The 23,682-nt window shown below is 37.8% G+C and overlaps 1 protein-coding gene across 1 annotated transcript; it reads right to left on the bottom strand.

Moving 5' to 3' along the window:
- Positions 1-1,600: 1,600 nt before the first annotated feature.
- LOC127630408 (procollagen galactosyltransferase 2-like) lies at positions 1,601-23,105 on the bottom strand. Its single transcript, XM_052107878.1, has 12 exons — positions 22,800-23,105; positions 14,476-14,586; positions 13,952-14,069; positions 13,266-13,400; positions 12,870-13,074; positions 11,939-12,058; positions 11,562-11,635; positions 11,280-11,386; positions 10,656-10,788; positions 10,185-10,312; positions 9,851-10,057; positions 1,601-6,345 (listed from the first exon to the last, which is right to left on the bottom strand). The coding sequence occupies exons 1-12, from the start codon at positions 23,027-23,029 to the stop codon at positions 6,072-6,074; spliced, it is 1,842 nt and encodes a 613-aa protein (XP_051963838.1). The 5' UTR covers positions 23,030-23,105; the 3' UTR covers positions 1,601-6,071.
- Between the last annotated feature and the right edge of the window lie 577 nt (positions 23,106-23,682).

Genomic DNA, 23,682 nt, shown 5'->3' with positions numbered 1-23,682 from the left:
CTGCAAGTGTAACAAAGGCAAAGAAACGATGATGAAAACATGATCTTGACTTGGACATGACTTGACTATGAACTTGGCATAAACAACAACACGACGTTACACAAACAATACCTGAGAATGGTCGATGGCAAACATTAGGCTTAAATACATGGAAAAGGGCGAAACATGACAATGATAACCAATGACACGACAGAACTGATAGCTCATAAAACACATACAACCCTGACAGCAAGGCACATCAGACCAAACTAACTAACCTCTTACCTTTCTCATGACCAAACATTTTTCACAATAACATCTTTTTAAAGACTTTTCCTGGACCAAATTTAGAACCAGTATCAACAGAAATGCTCTCTGCATTATTCCCCATACTTTTTGTGGTTTAAAAGGGTGTGGATTCCTGACATAATTTATAGATTTTAACTAGATTTCTAGTTTAACTATTCAAAATCAAGAATAAGAATGTGACAGTGACTAAAACCAAGGGCACGCCATCAAATGACTACTTTTCATAAGACATGAAAAGAAGAGAAAGCATGTTAGGGCAGCACACCTGACGATCATGAAGTTAAGAGAATTCAATCTATGGATTTACCGAATATGATTTATGCACTCCATAAAAAATATAACTTCCTTGGAATACTAATAGATGGTGACAATGACATCTGTGAAGAACTAGCACAGAAAAATCCAGTCTCTGGTGATTATTCCTGTCATTCTTCATTTTGTTTCGATAAGGTACCTGCATGTGAAAATGTTTACTATGTCCAATTTGCAAACATTGACACCTACTGGTTTTCCACAAATCAGCAAGCTCCTGAATACTCTGGATACCTCTTCGGAGGTCTATTTGGACCGACTTTACAAAACCCAACCAAATCTTATGGTTGCCCTCCAAATTACTTTGCACAATTTATTTTTATCAAATTACGTGATGGTTTGTCTGAGCAATTATTATGAGGAAGGAACCAGAACTTCTGTGCAAGTTTGGGGGTTTCTTTAGCTGCCAGTCTGGCAGCAGTCTTGCAAATGGCCAATACCGCTGTCCACGTCAATTCAGCCAACATCTTGCTGCCATTAGTGATGCCTGTAATGTATTGTACTGTGTCCAATCAGGTGAGTTCACTGATGGTCAGTTAAAACCTATCCATCTCCCACTACAAAACAGTGTCCAGTCAACAAGATTGCAACAAACACTGTATCTGTAACGACAGAATGTGATAAGGGTAAGAATGGGAGAAACTAAGATGTGGCGACTGACAATGTTTGGTGTGTTTAATCAAATGGTCAGAATGGGAGAAACTAAAATGTGGCAATTGGCCAAACCTGGTGAGGTAAATCAAAAGGTCAAAACTTCTGGCATGTCTTCTTACCAGATGTCTGGACATGAAAAGTCCGGTCAAGCCTTTGGTTGGGACTGTGATCACTCTTGTGGTAGTTGCAACAGTGTTTTAATGAAAAGTAGAAGGAGGTTTAAAGGTTTTAGGTCAAAAAATGGGTATGAAGAGATTCATTAACAGGGCTATTGTGAGAGTGCAGTGAATAGACAGACAGACCATCACTATGCAAATGATAACAATCCCTATTAGCATGATTTGATTTGGTACTTTATTTTTTAAAGAAGTAATAACATTACAGTATTGTAATCAATTAACCTATTATACATTTTTGCAGTGATTGCCAAGTGATGATGATGATGATGATACAGTGGGGTGAGTAATAGGAATAATGGCTGCTTATGAGTTATAAATGTATGTGTTTTTATAAACAGCCTACATTTTAATGAGTGTGCGTGCATGTTTAAAACTCTCGCCTTTCATCTTACAACATCTACATAAACATTTTTACATTTTGCTTGTTAGATTTACTTGGTTTTGAGAGTGTTCTGTTTTGTTCTCTCTTAATAAGTTATGTCTTGTCAGATCATGTTACAGCATATCTTGTTCTTGATTTCTGATCTCGTTTGTTTGTCAGTATTTGGTTATTAAATTATTCAACTAAATTGTGAACATACATAACTACACAGAATATATGATTTAGTATGTTAGATATTACATGACACAATTACATTGTGAATAATTATATCAGTTGTATTTAATACATTCTGTTAAAATCAGATGACAGCTGGGACAAGTTTAGCCTGGGGGGCTTCTTGTCCCAAGTAAGGGGAAATTGTTCTCTTTTTCATATACTGTATATATTTTTTTTTATTTTATTTTTCGCTATGACTACTAAATTAGCAATTGTATCAATTTATTTCCAATGATAATACATTGAATGATCCATCATCAATCATATGCTAAACTTGGGCTAAACTTACACCTAAATATGTAACATTTTACAAGTAAGTGAAGGGGCATCCTCCCAGACTTGTTTGCCATGAATGTCTGGCTCTGTACAGTTTTTAGTCAGGTGTCCCCACTGAAAATCAGTTGCCCACCTTTAAACAGACTACAACTCAAGAGTGAGATTACTCTTCTGGTGTTCCCAACAAGAAGGAGCTGAAAAATGCCATCTGGATTCAGGCGGTCACACCTTATTTTCAGACAGACATTTTTCATCTGAATGACATCAAAGGGTATTTACCCAACACTGTCCACTTTTTGGCTCTGAAAACCCAATACAATTAGCTAAACAGAACTGAACATAATTTGCAGATGTTGATAACAAATATGTTATTATAATATATTAAGTTAAATGCAAAATATTGATTCAAAGCACTCCATTCCTCCCTTTGAAAGTAATTTAAAATATCAAGCCCTTACAGGTCATTTTTTAATCAAAACATTTAAAGAACCGTATATAAGAACAAAAATATGGAAATATCATTAGCTCAGAGTAAAAACAATTGAAGTTTTGTAAATATTGCTACCTGAATATTGAAGTAAAGCTGATTGTCTCCGTTTCTTACTAAAGGAACTTGCAAGCTGCAGTGCCACTATACTCCAGCAGATGACAGTCACTCTCAATATTACTGCACAGAGTGACAACCATCCTGCAATTCTTCATCAGTTAGTAAACAGATGGCATTCAAATAAAGTCCACCTCCTAAATAATAAATCAAAGACCTCCATTGTTATGCATATGTATTGTCCATGCATATGTATGCCCTTGCTATTGTCTGTTTGCAAAAGACAGACAATAGGAGTGGTGGTGGCGTAGTGGGCTAAAGCACATAAATGTTAATTTGAAGGTTGCTGGTTCGATCCCCACAGCCACCACCATTGTGTCCTTGAGCAAGGCATGTAACTCCAGGTTGCTCCGTGGGATTGTCCCTGTATTAAGTGCACTGTAAGTCACTTTGGATAAAAGTGTCTACCATTTACATAAATGAAAATGTAGACAGAGAGGGTATATAAAGGGAGACACACACAAGCAAAATTTGAAGAATCACTTTTCATATCTCCAATGCTAATGACTGCATCTTTATTCGTCTTCACATTATTATTATTATGTCATATATATATCCATCCATCTATTTTCTATAGCTGCTCTTCCTATGATGGGGTCAGGGGTAGTGCTGGAGCCTAACCCAGCTGTCAGATATAAACTTTGATATCATTGTGGGGACCAATTCCTACCCACACCACACAACACACACTCACACACACACACACACACACACACACACACACACACACACACACACACACACACACACACACACACACACACACACACACACACACACAGTAAACTAGAAGAACAAGTAATGCTGTTTCCCCATATAGTTTCTGCTCTTTTTGTTCTGGCAAGAGTGCCATGAGATGTCAATTTCTCAGTAAAAACTAATGCTTGAATGCACCAAAATTAATTAAGGCACATCATTTCAGACATTTAAGGATTAGCACAGGCAAACATGTGAGCTGTTTTGTAATATTTCATATTTACTCGCTGGTGATCAACATAAAATTAGCAGCACATTCTGAAACCACAAGCTTATGGTGAATGATTTTGTATTATTTGGTGTGCCATTTTTGTGGGTGCCAAATTTAGTTCCAGTCCGTTTTAGCCATAACCCAATGTGTACACATATCCTTTCTGCACTAGTGTAGGTTTCAAAGACATATCTACAAAAACGAACTAACAAACAAACAAAAACAGCTTAAACCAACCTAAGAAGTTAGTCTCTCATCTGGTCTCCCAGCCTAACAATCTGAAAAGTGACCAAACCATATCTATAACTAACCTGATCAGACTGACAGACCAGCAAAGAATTTCAGGCTGGTTGAATCTGATTCTTAATCAGGGAGTTTAGTACAAAGACAGCCAGAGGCTAACGAGAACAAAATGTTATTCAAGATGACAGTTAACCACTCAAGCACATCAGGGTTGCAGGATAAAAAATAAGAGGCTAGTTTTTTTTTGCCTATACTGGCATTGAACAACCCTGCCCATCTGACATCATTAGATGCATTATATTACAGACCATCAGTTTTATTAAAACAGCCCCACCACCAGCACCATGACATCTCCAGAGCTCAAAAACATAATGAAATCTACTGTAGGAAAACATAATAAGAAATTATGACAGATCACATACAGCACAGTAGAACCAAACACTCATTAAAGATACACAAGTCTCCTGGAATATTCTGGAAGTAATTATTGATGTCTCTGCTAGGGAAAAAAATGGATGTTCATAATAACAGAGGCATATCTTAGCTCACACACACTTTAAAATCCTACACTGATTCTTGAGATAAGGGACAATACATGTTTAAAATCTGAGTTTTTATTTTTTAATACTAACTTAATTTGAAATGGATATATTTGTAGCCAAAGGTCTCAGCTAATGAACCATGTAAGGGAACAGGTTTTTATAAAAACACTTCTTTTTCGAAAAATTGCCATTTATTCACTTCATAACTTGCATCTTACAGTCATTTGTGTCAACTCTATCGGACACACCAAAAAGTGTGCTATTTTAATTTGATTCATCCAACAAGTGTAAAGTCTTTAATTATCTAATAATATTGTTCAGTAAAGGAGTTAAGTGATAAAATACATTCAATATTTTTTTTTCTGTTTTCATACTATTCTGAAAATTCTGACTGAGTTGACAAAATGTTATAGAGGCATTGAAGATGCCACTATAAACTAAACTAAAATGCCAAAATTGATCCCACAATTTTAACAGAAATTATAATAACAGACAATGACAGAGTGGACAAGCTAAGCTGACCGCTGAGATTTAAACATTGTTTGTTTAAAATATGAAAAATATCAAACGTACCAGACCACGTGTCCTACTGTTGCATCCACCATAAGCAGAAAGTGGGAAAGGGGTACTCAAGAGTTAAAGCTGACCAGGACATTTTCTGATTTATTCAGGAATTTTTTATTTTTTTTTTAAAATCTGACTGAGTTGACACAACTTGATGCAACGTTGATAGGCAGTTTATGGAAAAAATGAATGCATGCATTTTAAAACATTCTAATGAAATTATTTTAAAATATATGTAAATAATGCCCTGAGTATACACATTTCCTTTAGAGTGAACTTTTCCAGTATGTTTATTGTTATGAATTTATTGGTTTTTTAAATAAAGATGACTTTTGTAAGTAAGACATTTTGGTCCCTTATCTCAAGAATCAGTGCCTGATAAAGCTGTTCATATATATATATATATATATATATATATATATATATATAAAATAATAAAACATTTTAAATAAAAATTCCTCTGCATAAGTATTGTTCTTGTAAACCCAAATGTTGTAAGTCCGATGAGTCTGTCTCTGTCCAGTCATTGTATGGTGTTCTCATCCTTCAAGGCTTTTAAATGTCCAACAGGAACGGTTTGGTCTCTCAATGTCTGTGGAAGGCATGATGAAATAAATAAAATGGAAATAAAAGGAGCTTGAATGTTTTGTGTCTCTTAGTGCACAGACTGTGCGAAATCAGCCAACCAGCCAATGGTGTTAAAGCCTCCCAGCCATCTCTCATGCTATTGGCTGATGTGTCACCAAAGAGGCGGAGACTGGTGAACATTGAGGAGGGAGCTGTCTATGAGTCAGTCAATTGTGTAGTTTAAAATTGTGTGTTTCTGGGTGTGTGATTTCGCCTATTAGAGTTCATCTCGCAAGGCTCGGGACGCAGGTGGCGGTGTGTCTCCAGTGACACTGTTCTGGGCAACAGGGCGTATTTGTCCCTGCTGGGCAGTTTTTTGGGCATACTTTCTGTCCCAGTCCGTGCTGACTGCTTCATCATCCCAAATAGTAGATGTCTCAGTGTCGCTGAAGTAACCCGGCTCACCCGTATAGTGTGTTGGGTACAACAGCATTGGCTCAACAGAGAAAGCACGTAGATTCCTGGGATCAAAGTGAGACATGTATGCCGTACTGGGAGAGAAAGGAGGTGGGGAAACAGGAAGTGGGGAAAGAGTGATGAAATGATTGAATAATGATGCTAATTTTAGAAAAAAACACAACAACATGATAAATACAATAGTGTTTTTTTCTTTTACTGCCGTAGCAGAACAACAGATTAAAGAGAATCTTCCTGAGCAAGTAAGTTAAAGTTTCACTGTGTTAGTTCAACATTCATTTAGTTAGACATTCAGTTTACTGTAATAGCACAAAAGATAAGCTCAATCAAAAGGATTTGTAGCATAATGGTCATTACCTCAAAAATTATTTTGAGACATCACTCTTTTATATAAAAAAAAGGTAACACTTTACAATAAGGTTCCATTTGTTAACATTAGTTAATAATAATAATAATATGTTAAATCTATATAGCACATTTCCAGAGATAAAGGACGCTTCACAATAAAGAATAGTAACATAACAAACATACAGACAATCATATGGACAGTGGACAGTTGCCCAGTCTGGAACAAAAAACAAATGCAGTTGCAGTTAGCAGATCGTGCAAACAATTAGACATTTCAATCCAGTACAAGCATACAAATACAATGAGCAGTACATGAAGCATATACACATTATGACTGATAATATTGGGGGAGCAAATAGGTTTTCAGCTGAGTTTTGAATTCAGAGATAGAGGTAGTAGTTTGGAGTGCCAGGGGAATTGAGTTCCAAATCTTAGGTGCCACAACAGAAAAAGACCTGCCACCCATTGACAAAAGGCTGACTCTAGGAACAAGAAGAGGTTCGCAACCAGAAAATTGGAGTGAGCGAATAGGAATATAGGGAGAAAGTAAATCAGAAAGGTAAGAAGGAGCTAGACCGTGTAGTGACTTAAATGTAAGCAGTAGAATTTTGTATGCAATACGGGATGCGAAATGTAGCCAGTAAAGGTTAAATTGGATGGGAGTAATATGTGCAGATCATTTAGTGTAAGTTAGTACTCTCGCAACAGAATTTTAAATATATTGCAAGCGGTTGATAGACTGTGCCGGTAGTCCAGAAAAAAGGGCGTTACAGTAGTCAAGGCGAGATGTAATAAATGCATGGGCTAACGTAGGGACGAATTTGGGCCATACGATGTAGTTGGAAAAATGCTGCTCTAGAGAGTTTAATATAGGCATCTAGGGTCAATGTAGGGTCACGAATGATACCTAAGTTTTTGACTGTGGCAGATGGGAAAATTAGAGTAGCATCAATGTCACAGCTAGGGACATTAATTACATTTTTTGTTAGTGTTGATGGACCAATAATTATGATCTCAGTTTTACTCAAGTTTAATTTGAGAAGGTTGGAGTTAAGCCAGCCCTTCAATTCATTGACACATGAGGATAAAGAGGCAGTCTGGTGAATAGAATGTGGCTGGCAAGCTGTATATATTTGTATATCATTGGTGTAGCAGTGATAGTTAAAACCTAGATAGTTAACAAACTATCAATGAAAAATACTTTTACAGCATTTATTAATCTTAGTTAATGTTCATTTAAATATATACTAATACATTTTTAAAATCAAGTGTTACATTTGTTAACATTAGATAATGTATTATGAACTAACAATGAACAATTGTATATTTATTAACTAACATTAACAAAGATTAATAATGCTGTAAAGAAACGTATTGTTAATTGTTTGTTCATGATACCTAATGTATTAGCTAATGTTAACGAATGGAACCTTATTGTAAAGTGTTACCAAAAGAAAATAAATAAAATATGTAAAAATGTGTTTACAGTACGGCACTTACAATGGAAGTGATTGGGGCCAGTCCATAAATATAATGTTTACATATTGTGGCTATACTTTTGAAACCATGTGAATTTTAATATTTGTTCATATGTGTTAGTGTGATAAAATCACTTAATAACCTAATCTGTGTAAAGTTATATCCTTATTTTACAACTTTGTTGTCATGACAACATAACACCAGTAAACCCTGTAATCTGGTAAATGCCACAATGCTGAAACATCTTTGATTTTATGAAACTAAAATCATGTTAACATGTATAACGTTTATGTCTCGTGGCTATAATTTTGTCCCTACACCAATGGTCCAATTCACCTCCAAGTGCCTTGCTGTATACGCGATCTTTGCTTTTTAAAATAAATAAACACACAAGTGATGTCAAAATATTTTTCTTGTGGTTATCAAAATTATGCCACAATGCTGTCGATTGAGCTTAACTTGTATTGTACATGGAACATTTATTTAAATATGTACAATGGCGCCACATATTTGCGATGAGTTTGACTACTTGCATATTGCACAATTTTAGCATAATGCAACACTAAATTCACACACTGAGGGCACACGATGCCTCTCTGTATCATGATCATATACATGTATTGCCAAGGCAATCTCTTTATTCAGTTTACACTTAAACACACACATTTCAACTGACATCAACAATACTGCAAGGGCACTCACTCAATATCTCTCTCTCTCTCTCTCTATACACAAACACACATACACAAACACACAGAAAGTGGAGTATATTTATACAGTAATCCATCTGTCTTAAACCAGTGGCCCTTCCCCCAAAACTCAGAGAGCCATCAATGGGAATTTTGTCCCTCCAATGCCGGCAACAGGAAGAACTGCCCCTTCCCAAATTCCTCAAAGAAAGAGAGAGAGCAAGAGACAGGGGAACCTAGAGAATAGACAACAAGGCAGGAGGACCACAAGGTACTGAGGGTGTTAGGAGAGAGAGAAAAGGGCCAATGAAGGTGAAACATACAGTGGGCATAGTCAGTGCTGTGCAGGATTCCCACTTGAGGAAATTAGGTAGAAAGGCAGCCATTGTGTGACCAGGCATGAACACCATACTATTTTTCCCCTCTGAACAATCTAGCACTTTGTATGCCTGCCCCATTCAGTAGTATATGAGTGAGAATGTCTGTGTGTGAGAAAACTCATATCAATGTGTAACAACTGCTGCATAAAAAGACTTGGGACTGCAGTAGTTAGATGTTAATGACTCACTGTCTATATATACATTCACACTTCAGACCAAAAATCTTTTCATCCATCCATTCTTTACTATAGCTACACCATCCATCCATCCATCCATACTTTATTATATCTACAGCACATCTACACAATCATCCATCCACACAACCAATACATCCATCCTTCTTTCCATCCATCCAACCATTATTAGATCTACACAATCCATCTATATATACATTTATAGATCATCCATCCATCCATCCACCCACACAACCCATCCATCCACCCACCCACCAATCCACATGACTTATCAATCCATCCATCCATCCATGCATCAAATCTTTCCATTTATCCATCTATCATTAGATCAACACATCCCATCCATACATACATCTACACAACCCATCCATTCATCCATCCATCCATTTATAGATCTACACAACCCATCCATCACCCATCCACTCAACTTATCCATTTATCCATCCATTAATAGACCTACACAACCCATCCATCCAATATCACACTTACTTTGGGTGTTTGTTGAACATGACTGGCAGGAACTCATCCACAGGGAGCATCTTGCCAAGCGGCTGAGCAGCCAGGAGTTTCTTGGCCCCCTGCTGTGAAAGAGCATAACCTAGAGTCCAGTATGAGTAATCAGCTTCTACCAGGTTATTCACACCCTCTACAGACACCTCTGGCTTGGCCACCTGCATTCGCTTACGACCCACATATCTACGGAGAGACAGACAGAGAAAGAGAGATGTAGAAAGAGGCAGTAACAGAGAACATCAATACATTTTTGAGCAGTGAAAAGGTCTCATTCTGTACACATTTTTTCGCTAGTGTTATTCTTACATACACGAGGTCCCAGTCAAGCTTAGCTTTTTCAACATCCTTCATGATGGTCTGCAACCTCCCCTTAAACCGAGGCTCAAACCTCACGTCATCCTCCAACACCAGCACACGCTGTAGACCCCTCTCCACCACCTAACACACAGAGACACACTTTTTACAACCTTTAAACTAGTAGTACTACACAGAAAACATATTTTTGAAAAGCTAATTTCAGGAAACCAAATGACTTCACAAGTAAATGGCAATATTTACTGGAACGTTGCTTGTCTGGCTAAAATTAACTGGGCAGTTATACTAGAGTAAACATGTGGTCAGTTTATCGTAAAGGTTATGTAAAACACTAACAAACAGAGAAAAGCTGGACAGAGTTCATCAGAGGTTAGACATTATAGAAGAACTGGTACTCTAATGTGTGCCTGTGTTTGGGTGTCTATGCATATTGTATATATTTGTTTATACGTGAGTGTGTCTGTACCTGTTTCCAGATGAAGTGGTGGCTGAGGAAACAGCCGATCTCTCCGCGCGTCAGCACCCTCCCGGAGTATGGATCCTTATACCCCGGTAACATCTCTATATGTAGAGCTTGTAGCTGAGATGTGTTCAGAGCCCTGAGAGGAAAATAAAAAAGAACATTATTTGAAGTGCTTTCTCTGAAGTTCTGCTACAAATAAAATTCTCACATTCACAAATTACAATTTGCACTGACCATTGGCTTGCTGAGAAAAAAAAACAGATCAACAAAGTTTCAAGTGCTTTATCTTTACCTTAGTTCTGCTACATTTTAAAAACACAACTCGCAAATCACAGTTGGCACTGACTACTGCCCTGCTGAAAAAGAACAGCATGACTTTACATGCTGAAACATGTTGGTTTATGCTGGTTACTGCTGGTTTGTGCTGTTCCAGATGATCAACCAGCATAGCCATGTTGATCACCAGCAAAACTTAGGGCGTAATGCTGGTTAATCATACTGGTCTTTCTGAACTTGACCAAGAATATATTGCTGGTATAGGTAATGTACTAGGAAGCCTAGTGATGAAACCAGCACTCTAGAATTCATTGGGTGGTAGTACCAATGAACATCCTTTTGATAACCTACTTCCCATCTACAGCATAAAACACAGAGGCCTCAAGTCCCAGCACTGCCAGGGTGTTCAACATCCGCTCCCTCCGGTCTAACCTCCGCTTCAGGTTAATCAGAAAGATCTGAGAGGAAGAGAGAGATTAAGAGAGTTGGGTAGAGTTAGGAACCAGGACAGAAAGAAAGGGAAGGAGAATGTCACTTCAAAGAAGTTTAAATCATCTGAAGTTTCTCTGCGGAATAACTATCTGCACGAGTGTTCATTTCGAGCAAGACATTCCAGAAATTCTGCTCTCTCACCTCATCAAAGCCCATCTTGTCCTGGGGTTTAGGTGGAGCGAAGAGGAATTCTGAGGGTTTTACATTATGATCGACTGAAAAGAAAGAAAGGGGTTAAATGGATATATGGGTGAGGTTATTTGTTAACATTTGTCATACATTTATACATTGGATCACAACAGAATTTATGACAGGTTAAAAATAGAAAGTGTGAAATAGTTCTTTATAGATGCTTAAAGTGCTGGAAAATGGGTGTTTTATTAGAGGCAGTGTGCATGGGTGTGCTTCAATATGGGTGTGTGTATAAGTGGACATGAGTTTTCTTTATGCAAGTAGATATGTCTGAGTGCATGCATGCTTTAAAGTGTGCATAGGTGTGTATGAGGGCTAATACTAACTAAAGGCTTCAGTGATAGTGTGTGTGAAGCTCTCCTTCTCATCGTCCACACTTTGCTGGGCTTTCAGAGGTACAGGCAGGAAACCGTAATGCTCTCTGTTACACACGTACATCTGTACACCTATACACAAAAACAACAGCATAAATTGAAAGCTACTAATAAATATGCTTGACAAACGAATCTGCACACAAACATGGAATATCTGACATTATTCTATAGACATTTGCATTTAGCTAACCCAACACAACAGGAAACATGAGTGATACTCTATTACTGTGTTTTAAAGTGTGTTTGTGTGGTTTTGTGCATTCAGCTTTATGGGTCTCTGTCCATGGGTGTTTAGAAACATAATTTGTCAACTTCATATTAGTTGTGTGTGAGTTCCCTGCCTTTATGCAGCTTCACTGCATGCTCTCACACTTTATTTCCTCAATGGAATATCCACAAACACCCATTAAAATTAGCCCATTAAAGCAGCCAGCTGGAGCTGGTTATATTAGCCACAAGATTATCCAACATTAAAGCTGCTACACAAACACAGAGATGCACACACCCTCCTCACCAGTAAATCCTGCACTGAAGCAGGACAGTTATAGGTGGTTTAAATTATGTGTTATGTTCTGATATGTGTCTGTTCTGGGTTACAGAAACATTAAACCTTCATATGTTCTTCTTCTGTTCATTATGAAAACAACTGTGCATAATTTCTCATCACAATATTGTACCACTACTGGTCATAAGCATTTTCTGCATTTTTGGAAGCTGGTACTTGTTCCTCGCACAACATTACTTGTAAAGCTTTTTTGTTTGATAATAGGATACACTAGAAATATGAACATATTTGAAATTTGTAAACAAAGAATCAGGTCTCAGTAAGATCTACCTTGCCCCTGTAGTTCACCCATAAAGAAACCCTGTCAAGATCTCTCACCTGCTTGTCGAGCCGAGAACGCAAAGACCATGATATCGTCAAACGCCCAGCTGTAGTCAGGATGAGGTGGGTAGAAGGCCAGGTCTCGTGTGCCACTACGTCTCAGATCCAGAAGGAATGTGGAATGCACCATGGGCACCGAAAAACAGCCTAAGAGCTTCCACTCACGGATAGGCTGGTAGTCTGGGGTACGCTTATAATAACCCTGAGATGAAGAAAGAGAATGTATGTCCAATAAGTTGAATTCTCAGTTGTCAGAGCATTGACTACTGGTAGTGGTAATTCAGGGGTTACAAGTAATGTAGCCTGTAATTGGTTGAGTTGACACTGTAAGATGGGTAGTTCAGTCTAAAAATTTAGGATTACACCTGACGAATCATAAAGGTAGAGCTGTACCTGAGGAGTGATACCACACCAGAAGTTTGAGTAGAGGGATCGGGAATCCAACATGGGTGCCACCAATGTCAAATTCTCTGCCATCAATAGATCCAACACCCGTGGGTTTGTTAGTAGGTTATCACTGTCAACAGACTGAGAGAGTTGAAGAGGAGAGAGACAGCTTTAGCCTTACTTTAAATCTTGTAAAAATATAAATAAAAACATCTAAAGAGACTTTTCACCCAAAAATTACTATTGTCATAATTTACTCAACCAAGTTCTCCCCTGTGGAACAGAAAATGAGATGTTAGGCATAACATAAGCTTCAATCACCATTCACTGTCATTGTATAGAAAAAATGCAATTAAATTGAACAGTGACAAAGGCTAACATACTGCCAAACATCTCATTTTGTGTTCCATGGAGGAAAGAAAGTCATTGGGGTTTAGAATAACTTGAGGGTGAGTAAATGACAACTTTTCTTTATGGGTTTCTTTAATAAGTCTAAACATTCAAATTAACTGTGTGTATTGTGTTCCTGTAGCTCAATTTATACAGCATGTTGCTAACAATGCCAAGATCATGATTTTGATTCCAAAGGAATGCATGTAAAGATAACGTAAAGCTTGAATGCACTGTAAGTTGCTTGAAATAAAAGTTTCCATCAAACAAATAATGTAAAAAACAAATCATAATGACCTCACCAGTATATAATCAGCCCAGCGTTCTCGTGCAGCCTTCAGTGCTGCCTGTCTGAGCTTCATCAGATGATTGAAACGAGACGGGGCCCAGTGCTTCGGCCCCCATTCATCTGTGTATGAGCTTACACCAGAACAAAGACATACACACTTTAATATGCCTTTCTGTTTAATCTGCAGTTATAGGTTGATTTAAAAAAAAAAAAAAAAAAGGAAGATAAATATGGCAGAATCTTAGGAGAATCCTGCATGAATAATCATTATGTTTACAGTATGCATACATGTTATGTTTACAACATTATGTTGCTAGCGGGGCAGAAATTCCATACTTCACCTTTAAGAAATATAAATGATCAGATTTGGAGCTTGGGTAAAAAGTCTGTTTACAAGACAGAAACTTTAGGCTTTTTCATTTAAGACTAGACTGAAGCCAAATCTGAAAAATCCAACATTAGAAGACTGTCCCAAATACACATAAATCAGTGCTAATCGACTTTGAAAGCAACTGCTTTGGAACACAATGAACTAACCTTGGTTCCTCCATGGGCCTCCACTCCACATAATGATATCTGCTCTGCCTGTTCTTCAACCATTCTCTCAGCATGGCAGTGGTGTTATCCACATTGTGGTCTGTTGCAGCCCTTCAAGACAACAGAGAATTGACTTTATTTTAACATAAACACAGCAATCTCCAAAAACAGCTGCACATCAGGAGCGCTGTGTCCTTCAGATGATGGAGTGGTGGTGGCGTAGTGGCTAAAGCACAGGGCTGTTAATCAGAAAGTCGTTGGTTCGAACCCCACGGCCACCACCATTGTGCCCTTGAGCAAGACACTTAACTCCATGTTGTTCTGGGGGGATTGTCCCTGTAATAATTGTACTGTAAGTCGCTTTGGATAAAAGCATCTGCCAAATGCATAAATGTATGTAAATAATGTAAAGATGAGGGTGGAACAGCTCAACAATATGTTTTGAGTAAGTATTCATTTCTTCTAGATTTGTGACACAGTCACGTAAGAGTTTTTAATTCACATTCAAATGAAAATACTGGAATTGGACGATGCTAATAAACCACTAGCTTTGTATTGCTGGACTGATAAATTCCTCAAGGGTGGTTATGGGCTTGAAAGGATGTGAGGCACTTCACAACAGCATGCCAACAATGTGTGTGAGGTACCATGTGTACCGTGCCTTCTTTTCAATGTGAGGAATGTCTATGTGACAATGTGACAACAACACTTATGCACAACTGATCCATGTTTTGAATGTAAAAATGGTAAATCTGCCATGACATAACAGTGTTATTTTCCCAGCACGACTCTGTGGGTTGTGGAGATCACATGTAAATACTGACACAAATACACAAATACAGGGCTGTTTGGCTGTGCCAGTGGAAATCTCCACAGCAGAAGGACTCTGCAGTGAAGTAGAGATAAAATCCAGTTAGCGTGTATACTCGTATTTACCCAGTACAAGCAGCATTGCAGTTAAGGGAAGCAACAGTACAAACTGTATACTGAATATGTCTCACTTAGAAGTCAATTACTGAAAGGCCAAATGAAAGAAAAATTTTGGGGGAAATCCTATTCTTATTCAGTAACTTTTCTTGATTTCCAGTAAAACCATGTCAGTGTTCTTTACACAATCATAATTAAGTTGACATGCAAAAGTACATACTGTAGATAGGAACACTTAAGCATAGGCTCTACTAAATGTACAAACATTTGTGCTTAAAACAAGTGGGAAATAATGGCACAAGATAAAATTCTTAATTTCGTTTGCAACGTTGTTTTACAGGTGGGTTTATCTTGGTGTAGGTATTTTGTTTTCTATTGGATAACAAGACATTAAGAACATTTCGTTTGCAGTGGGAAACAAAGTGGGTTTTTTTTTTATAATATCCACACATCATAAAATCTACAGTGAACAATACTAATTTAAACCTGCAAATAAACAGCCACCAACACATTTTCAGGCAACAGATATCAGTGTATCAGCGTATGTACGTTATTATACACTCTTCATCTACAATAACAAATACAAGAGCAGCTATTGAACCTCACGACTGCCATTTTGTGACACAAACAAACACGCAGACACACAATTATTTAGTGTGGTCTTAGTTCACCCAAAGATTTAAATCCTATCATAATATACTTGCCCTTGTGATGTTCCAAAACTGTACTACTTCCTTTCTGCCATGGAAAACAAAAAGGAAATATAAAGCAGAATGTTAGCGAACTGACAGCCTCAGTCACCATTCATGTTCATTGCATCTTTTTTGGCTAAAAAAATGCTAACATAACATTTAAAACCTCCTTTTGTGTTCCATATAAGAAAGAAAGACATAAGGGGTTTGGACCGGAAGTGAGTAGTTGATGACAGTTTTGGATGACTAGCTCTAACAAATTTAGACAAAAACAGGCCTATATGAGTGTATAGGCTTTCAACAAGTGCAAATATGTGGAACTGTCCTTTGCATGAGCACTAAGAATATGTATGTGTAAAGTATGAGTGTCCAAGTTTTAAGAGTGTATAAACACACAGAGAGCAGAGCTTGATAACTAGTTTGGTTCTTTATAGCTGGTTAGAAACACCTGATACACAGGTAATTACAGGCAATGCAGGGTGTCTAAAAGATTACTAGCTTTCAGACACTCATGCACACAACATTTTCTGATGATCTCAGTAAAAAAGTGTGCCACAGTTGTTTGCAAGGAAAAGCCTTCAAGCAGCAATAATTATTCCAGGACATCTGGGACAAATCCATTCAAATCAGAATGAACAATGAAGCAAAACAGAAACAGTGAGGACATTGTGTATGCATGAGTGTTTGTATACGCGTAGAAATGCAAGTGTGTATTTGCTTATTTCTTTTAATGCATTTTTCATCTGTTGCATTTGTATGAATTAAATAAATATGCTGTATCACTGCTGCATGATTCAAACATCTGGAATAGATGGACACGCATCTTTCTTTAAATGCCTCACTAATGGCTTATATTTGCACGTGTTCTCTGACTCCCCGGGGGAGAGACCCACACAATGTATTATAGGTTATGCAGCTCCATGATGCAGTCACTAACATTCACAATAACACAAACATCAGCTGCAACTGCATATTTATGTGAAAATGTAAACACACTGCATGACTTTTACTTGTTACGACTATGTCCTTGCATTATGTTTGATCGTACATTATGAATAAATGGATAAATCTCAAAGAGAACATGTCTGGGTCATATTTCACACAAAAGCATACATGGCATAAGGAAAATGGAGCCTATTTGTAGGACCAGTAAGAATTGTCGCATTGCAACCTTATTTTCATGACAATTAGCCCCCCCTCACCCTCACTCCAACTGTCATTACAATGATGTGTTTATGATGTTATAATGCTGTTTAAGTTTTGAGTTTAAGTTTGTAAGACTCATTATTCTCAATGTTTATTGTAATTATAATTTGTGTTTGTACATATACTGTATATATTGTATACAGTATATTTATTTACATATTTGTACATTTATATACACACATTATGGAAATTAGAAAGAGTTTTTTTTTCTGTACTACAGTTACTTTCTTGAACATAGTCACTATGAAAAAAAAAATGTAAACGTACAGTTTGCCCACAAATTTAAATTCTGCCATCATTTAGTCTCCCTCGTGTAGTTCCAAACTCGTATGACTTTCTTCCGAGGGACACAAAAGGAGATGTTAGGCAGAATGTTAGCCTCAGTCACCATTCACTTTCATTGCATCTTTTTTCCATACAATGAAAAAGAATGGTGACTGTGGTTGTCAGTCCCTAATATTCTGCCTAAATTATTTTTCCATGGAAGAAAGAGAATAATATGGGTTTGAAACACCACAATCGTAAGGAGTTTAATTTTAGAGAGAACTATTGCTTTAACAGTCCTAAAAAGGCTTTATTTTCTTTATGTAAAATCTGAGATTTGTGAGATTCATCCATATAGTAGCAAATGCTCATGTTATTGTCTGTCTGATTTAATTATCTGGGCCTATAGTTTAGCGCTGGCCGCAGGGGCACAGTTATAGTCATGACCAGACAAGCAAACCACCTCTGGAGGTTGAACCTGTGAGTGTTTGAATGATTCAGACTTCTGGTTTTTGAAGGTTCTGTCAGTTATATATCCGGATAGACACACACACACACTCCTCACCTTTCACTCTCAATTCTCATTCCCTTGTGCTGAATTAACTCCTGACAAATTTCCATACCCAAAGGCCTTTAGAAGCTGCTGGCTTTGCTCTAACAGGAGCCTTTTCATCAGCTCTAAAAACCTCAATCCAACCAGCAAATAATCTGGTCTGTTAAACTGAATGTTCCATTCTGCTAAAACCTCATACAGGTTCGGTACAACACAAGGGTGAGTAAATGATTGCAGATGTTTCGGGTGAACGATCCCTTTAAACACACTCCACTACTGAAAGTTATTTTGTTCTGTCAATCAAGAGAGATGTTATAGTATGTTAGTGGAACTTATGATAAAGGATATTAGATGTGTTTAGGGTGGGTGTGTGGCAGGATCTTTAGCTCCGGATTTGTATGTATGTTTGCACTCCTGCTGTGTTTGGAAGAAGTAGGACTTTGCTTATAAAACCCTACTTTCTTTCAACAGCCTTTTGAAGTTTATTGTAAGTCTCCATCTCATTATCTAAGAGCCTGGGGCTGACTCTCTCTATCTCTATCTCTCTCTCTCTCTCTCTTTGTCTCTTTTGCTCCTCCATATGTCTTTATTGACAGCATCTGGACACCACATGCTATACACACCTTCATGCACGCACATCTTTTACTCTCTCCACCTGCACAATAAAGCCATCACAGAGATAACAAGGGATGTCCTCTGACAAATCATCTTTGAGAAGTTTGATAGAGACTAATAATCATTATTTACTCACCCTCATGCTGTTCCAAACCTGTATGACTTTATTCCTTCTGTGGAACACAAATGGAGATGTTATTCAGAATGCTATCCACAGTATTCAATCACTAGCTTTAAATGGATGAAGATTTTTAGAAGAATATGTCAGCTCTGTAGGTCCATACAATGCAATTGGTGATCTAAACTTTGAAGCTCCAAAAGGCACATAAAGGCAGCATAAAAGTAATCCATATGACTCCAGTGTTTAAATCCATGTCTTCAGAAGCGATATGATGAGAAACAGATCAATATTTAAATACTTGTTTTACTATAAATGTCCACCTTTGACCAGACACGGCCAGTTGGAAAGAACAAAAGAAGAACATAAAGGTGAAAGTAGAGTTTTTTGTGAAAAAGGACTTAATTATTTATCTGTTTCTAACCCACACCTATTATATCACTACTTATATGCTGCCTTATTTGCTTTTTGGAGCTTAAAAGTTCTGGTCATCATTCACTTGCATTGTATTAACCAACAGAGCTGACATATTCTCAGAAAATGTCTTCATTTTTGTTTAGCAGAAGAAAGAAAGTCATACACATCTGGGATGGCATGAGGGTGAGTAAATGAGAGAATTTTCATTTTTGGGTGAACTATCCCTTTAAAGGAGAAGCAGCACCAAAACTGAGCTTTTCTGAAAAAAGCTCATGTTTTACAAATATATTATTTATTATTACAAATTACTGTTATTACTTACACACACACTACACACTGTGTATATGTGTGTATATATAACAAATCGTTGTCACCAGTCCTGACCCACTGCGCACCAATAAACTACTGTTCTGTTACTCAGGAGTTCATTAGGAGTCTTGAACCTCTGCCTGCTTGAGGCCTGATGGGGTCCCTAGGATTAATAAAGTAAACTTTAAGCAGTATGGATGGATGGGCTGAATCACGGATGGAGACAACTGTTTTCGGGAAAGAACTGGTTCTGGGTGGCAGAGAAGTTCTGGGAAGAGGAGTGGGGGTGCAAGCTGGGCCACAGACCCCATTTGACTGATGCTTTGCCAGGGTTGTGATTATAATAACCTCAAACACAGCTGTAATGAAATACGCATAATCCATAATAATTCACAGATCTCTCGATCAGAACAAAACCCTACAATTCTCAGTTTTTTGGTTTTTTTGCATCTTGATTGATTGTATTGCTAATTTATTGAATGTATTGCTACATTCCATTTACCCTTGGCCACATAAATGTGCATTCGTAAAACTAATATAAATCTGATCTACTATTCCCGCATTTAAAATGTCCATCCATCCATCCATCGTCAACCGCTTATCCTGTGTACAGGGTCGCGGGGGGCTGGAGCCTATCCCAGCTAACATTGGGCGAAAGGCGGGGGACACCCTGGACAGGTCGCCAGTCCATCGCAGGGCCACACATAGACAGACATACACTCACACTCACCTCCACAGCATTAAAATGTACTGTACAAAAATATAACAGTTATATTTTGCTGATGAAAGTTTAATTTTGTCCTATATGGCAATTAGTATTTGCATTTGCTCCATCCATGTCTTATTATTGCTCTCTACCATGTGGATTGTGGAGCTAATTCACTTTCGTAAGCTGACTTAGTATGTTTGGGAGGAGTACACTTATATATGTGGCCTGAATAACCAGATGCATTCATGCTTGTCCAAAACTCAACTTGCATGCATCGCAAAACATCATCCATCTCTAATGCGACTTGGAGGACATTTAGACTTGGTCGAATTGCTATTCGATTAGTAAAAAAACTTATGAAGTTACCAAGTGTAAATATGTATGTCCTTAAATAACCATTCATCATTTATTACTTAAACTTGGCAAAATGCTCAGCATTCCACAACAGCAGCATCAAAATCCTTGGAATGAACACCTGAGTCAAGGTGGAAGCTGCTTGCATGGCTGTCCAGAAAATCACATCACATTAACCCTTAAACAAAATCAACAGATGAAAATTTGATTCTCATAAAGAAAGTCTGTGTTCAATAAATTGTAACTCTATCTGGATCAGGCATGTGGAAATCCAACTTATCATGTAAGACTAGCACAATTAATTTGAACAGTGACTTAAAGTTTGACTAATTTCAGGACTGTGCCTCTGGGGAACATGGTTTTGGATTTGCACTCTTTAAAATGTCCTTCTGTATTACTTATAGGGATAGAGCTCCCCAAAATAAAAACAATTTTATCATTTACTCACCCTTATGCCATCACAGATGTGTGACTTTCTTTCTTTTTAGGAAAATGTCTCTGCACTGTAGGTCCATACAATGCAAGAAAATGGTTGCCAGAACTTTGAATCAAAATCACCTAAAGATTTTTTTGAATTCCAAAAATCAATTTAACCAGTGGTTAAATCCATGTCTTCTGAGGCAACATCATAGGTGTTGGTGAGAAACAAATCAAGATTTAAAGAAATATTGCAGGTTCAGTTAAGCTCAATGGTCAGCATTTGTGGCATAATGTTGATTACCACAAAAATGTATTCAGACTCATTTTTTTTACTATAAATCTCCAGCATTCTTCTTTTGTTTTTTGCAGATTCCTATTCGTCATGCATATCACCACCTACTAGTCAGGGCTGGTCAAAAGTTAGATTTATAGTAAAAAAAAAAGACATACATATTGATCTGTTTCTCACCAACACCTATCATAATGATTCAGGAGATATAGATTTAACAATTGGAGTCTTATAGATTAATTTTATGCTGCCTTTGTGATTTTTTTTAGCTTCAAAGCTTTGGATACCATTCACTTGCATTGTATGAACCTACAGTGCTGACATATTCTTCTAGAAATCTTCATTTGTGTTCTGCAGAAGAAAGAAAGTCATACACATCTGGGATGGCATGAGGGCGAGTAAATTATGAGAGAATGTTCATTTTGAGTGAACTATCCCTTTATGGGGATAGTTTGTTGTCTGAGCTATTAAATCAAGACACTGTCAAATGAGACTCTATTCTGTGTCTTTCATGTCAGCTCCCAGATTAGAATTCTTTTTTTGTTGTTGTTGTTGTTGTTGTTGTTCTGAACAAGCTAAAGTCAAACAAATGCAGTAGCTCTCACTACATCCAATCTGAGACATCTAGTCTTTCCATTGGTGGTGTAGTGGTCTAAGCACCATAACTGGTAATCAGAAGGATGCTGGTTCGAGCCCCACAGCCACCACCAGTGTGTCCTTGAGCAAGGCACTTAACTCCAGGTTGCTCCAGGGGGATTGCCCCTGTAATAAGGACTCTGTAAGTCGCTTTGGATAAAAGCATCTGCCAAATGCATAAATGTAAATGTGGAGGCTCAGTGAGTTAGAACTTTGCAGACAAATAAAATCATTAACATTTAGGAAATGTGTGTGCATGACAGAAAGAGAAAGGGGGCATAATCTAAGACTGGGACATTCTGAAAATATTGGGACACTTCTACAGTTGCATTTGCTTTATTGACCATCTCAATCCATCCTTATCAAAACTGGTCACAATTGCAAATAAAATAAGAGTAAAGTTGTCATTTCTGCTCATTATCAAGCAGTATATAATTAACCTGACAAGTAAAGAATAGAATAATTTGGGGAACAGAAGGAACATAGTGTTGCTTAGCCAGCAAATGCATTTAATCTCCATTTAACATGAAATTAAAACCGGGCACGAACGCATGGCCGGAGTGCAGTAAAAACTCTTTACAGGTTTACTTCACGCAGACAGCGGCGTCTCTGTTCTTCAATCTGCCAGAATGTTTTCATTAACCAAAACTTACCTGCGCTACATCCACAATAACTCCACTATGTACCAGACCTTCTCAATTAGCAACCACCTCCATCAACACCACACAAGCTGCAAAAGCAAACGTCTCATGACACACGTCATTCCTCCACAACATGCCCCAATGCCCCATAAACAGTCAAATTTGTCCACATACCATATCGCAATCCGATCCTTCGGGTAGTCCAGTCTGTCGATGCAGCCCAGGTAGTATGGCAGGCTGTGCGCCGCATTCCGAGCCAGAATCGCGATCAGGACTTTAGGCTTAAGCAAGGAGGATTCGGGCACGAGTTTCGGGTCCTGCACGGGAGTCGTGAGCTCCGCACGACAGTTTTGCGCAACCAGAGCGCACAACACAACCACCCTCACGAATCCCACATCCGACATCTCTGCCTGTTGGACACCGCTATCACAACCTGAGCAGCGCGGAGGATCGTAATGAGATTTGGGAAAGTAAGGGATGGGTCGAGAGAGGTGGAGAGGTTTTAGAGGGGTTACCTATTGACGAAAGAGGGTTCCCTCCCCATTTTCACACCCCTCTCCCTGGACACATCATCGACAAGCACGAGAACCCAACTGTGCTGTGTGCTTCTGAGAACTGATGAACACTGTTATATAATCATATACCTTTTAAAAAAAATTAAGTAAACTCTAACGCAGGTTATGTTACTGTATCTGAGCCTATCCCCCAGAGTTTAAAAGCTTTTAACCATGTGCAAAAAAATAAAATAAATAATATGTTGTTGTGGTTGCACTGATAAGTGTATGCAATATAGATGCCTGGCTATCATTAATCACGTATAAAAGATAATGCATTGTGCATGAAATGCAGCTACTGTGCATATCGCACTAATGGGACTGTTCACCTAAAAATTAACTAATAATTAAATATTTACTTACCCTCATGCCATCCCGGACGTGAATAACTTTCTTTTTCCTGCTGAACTCAAACAAAGTTTTTTTTTTTTTTGCAGAATATCTCAGCTCTGTGTAGGTCCTCACAATAAAAGTGAAGGGGTGCCAATATTTTGAAGCTCCAA

Source organism: Xyrauchen texanus, chromosome 37 (assembly GCF_025860055.1).
Source record: "Xyrauchen texanus isolate HMW12.3.18 chromosome 37, RBS_HiC_50CHRs, whole genome shotgun sequence".
Classification (NCBI taxonomy): domain Eukaryota; kingdom Metazoa; phylum Chordata; class Actinopteri; order Cypriniformes; family Catostomidae; genus Xyrauchen; species Xyrauchen texanus.
Note: the sequence above shows the minus strand (reverse complement) of the source record. Positions and strands in the feature narration are given on the sequence as shown.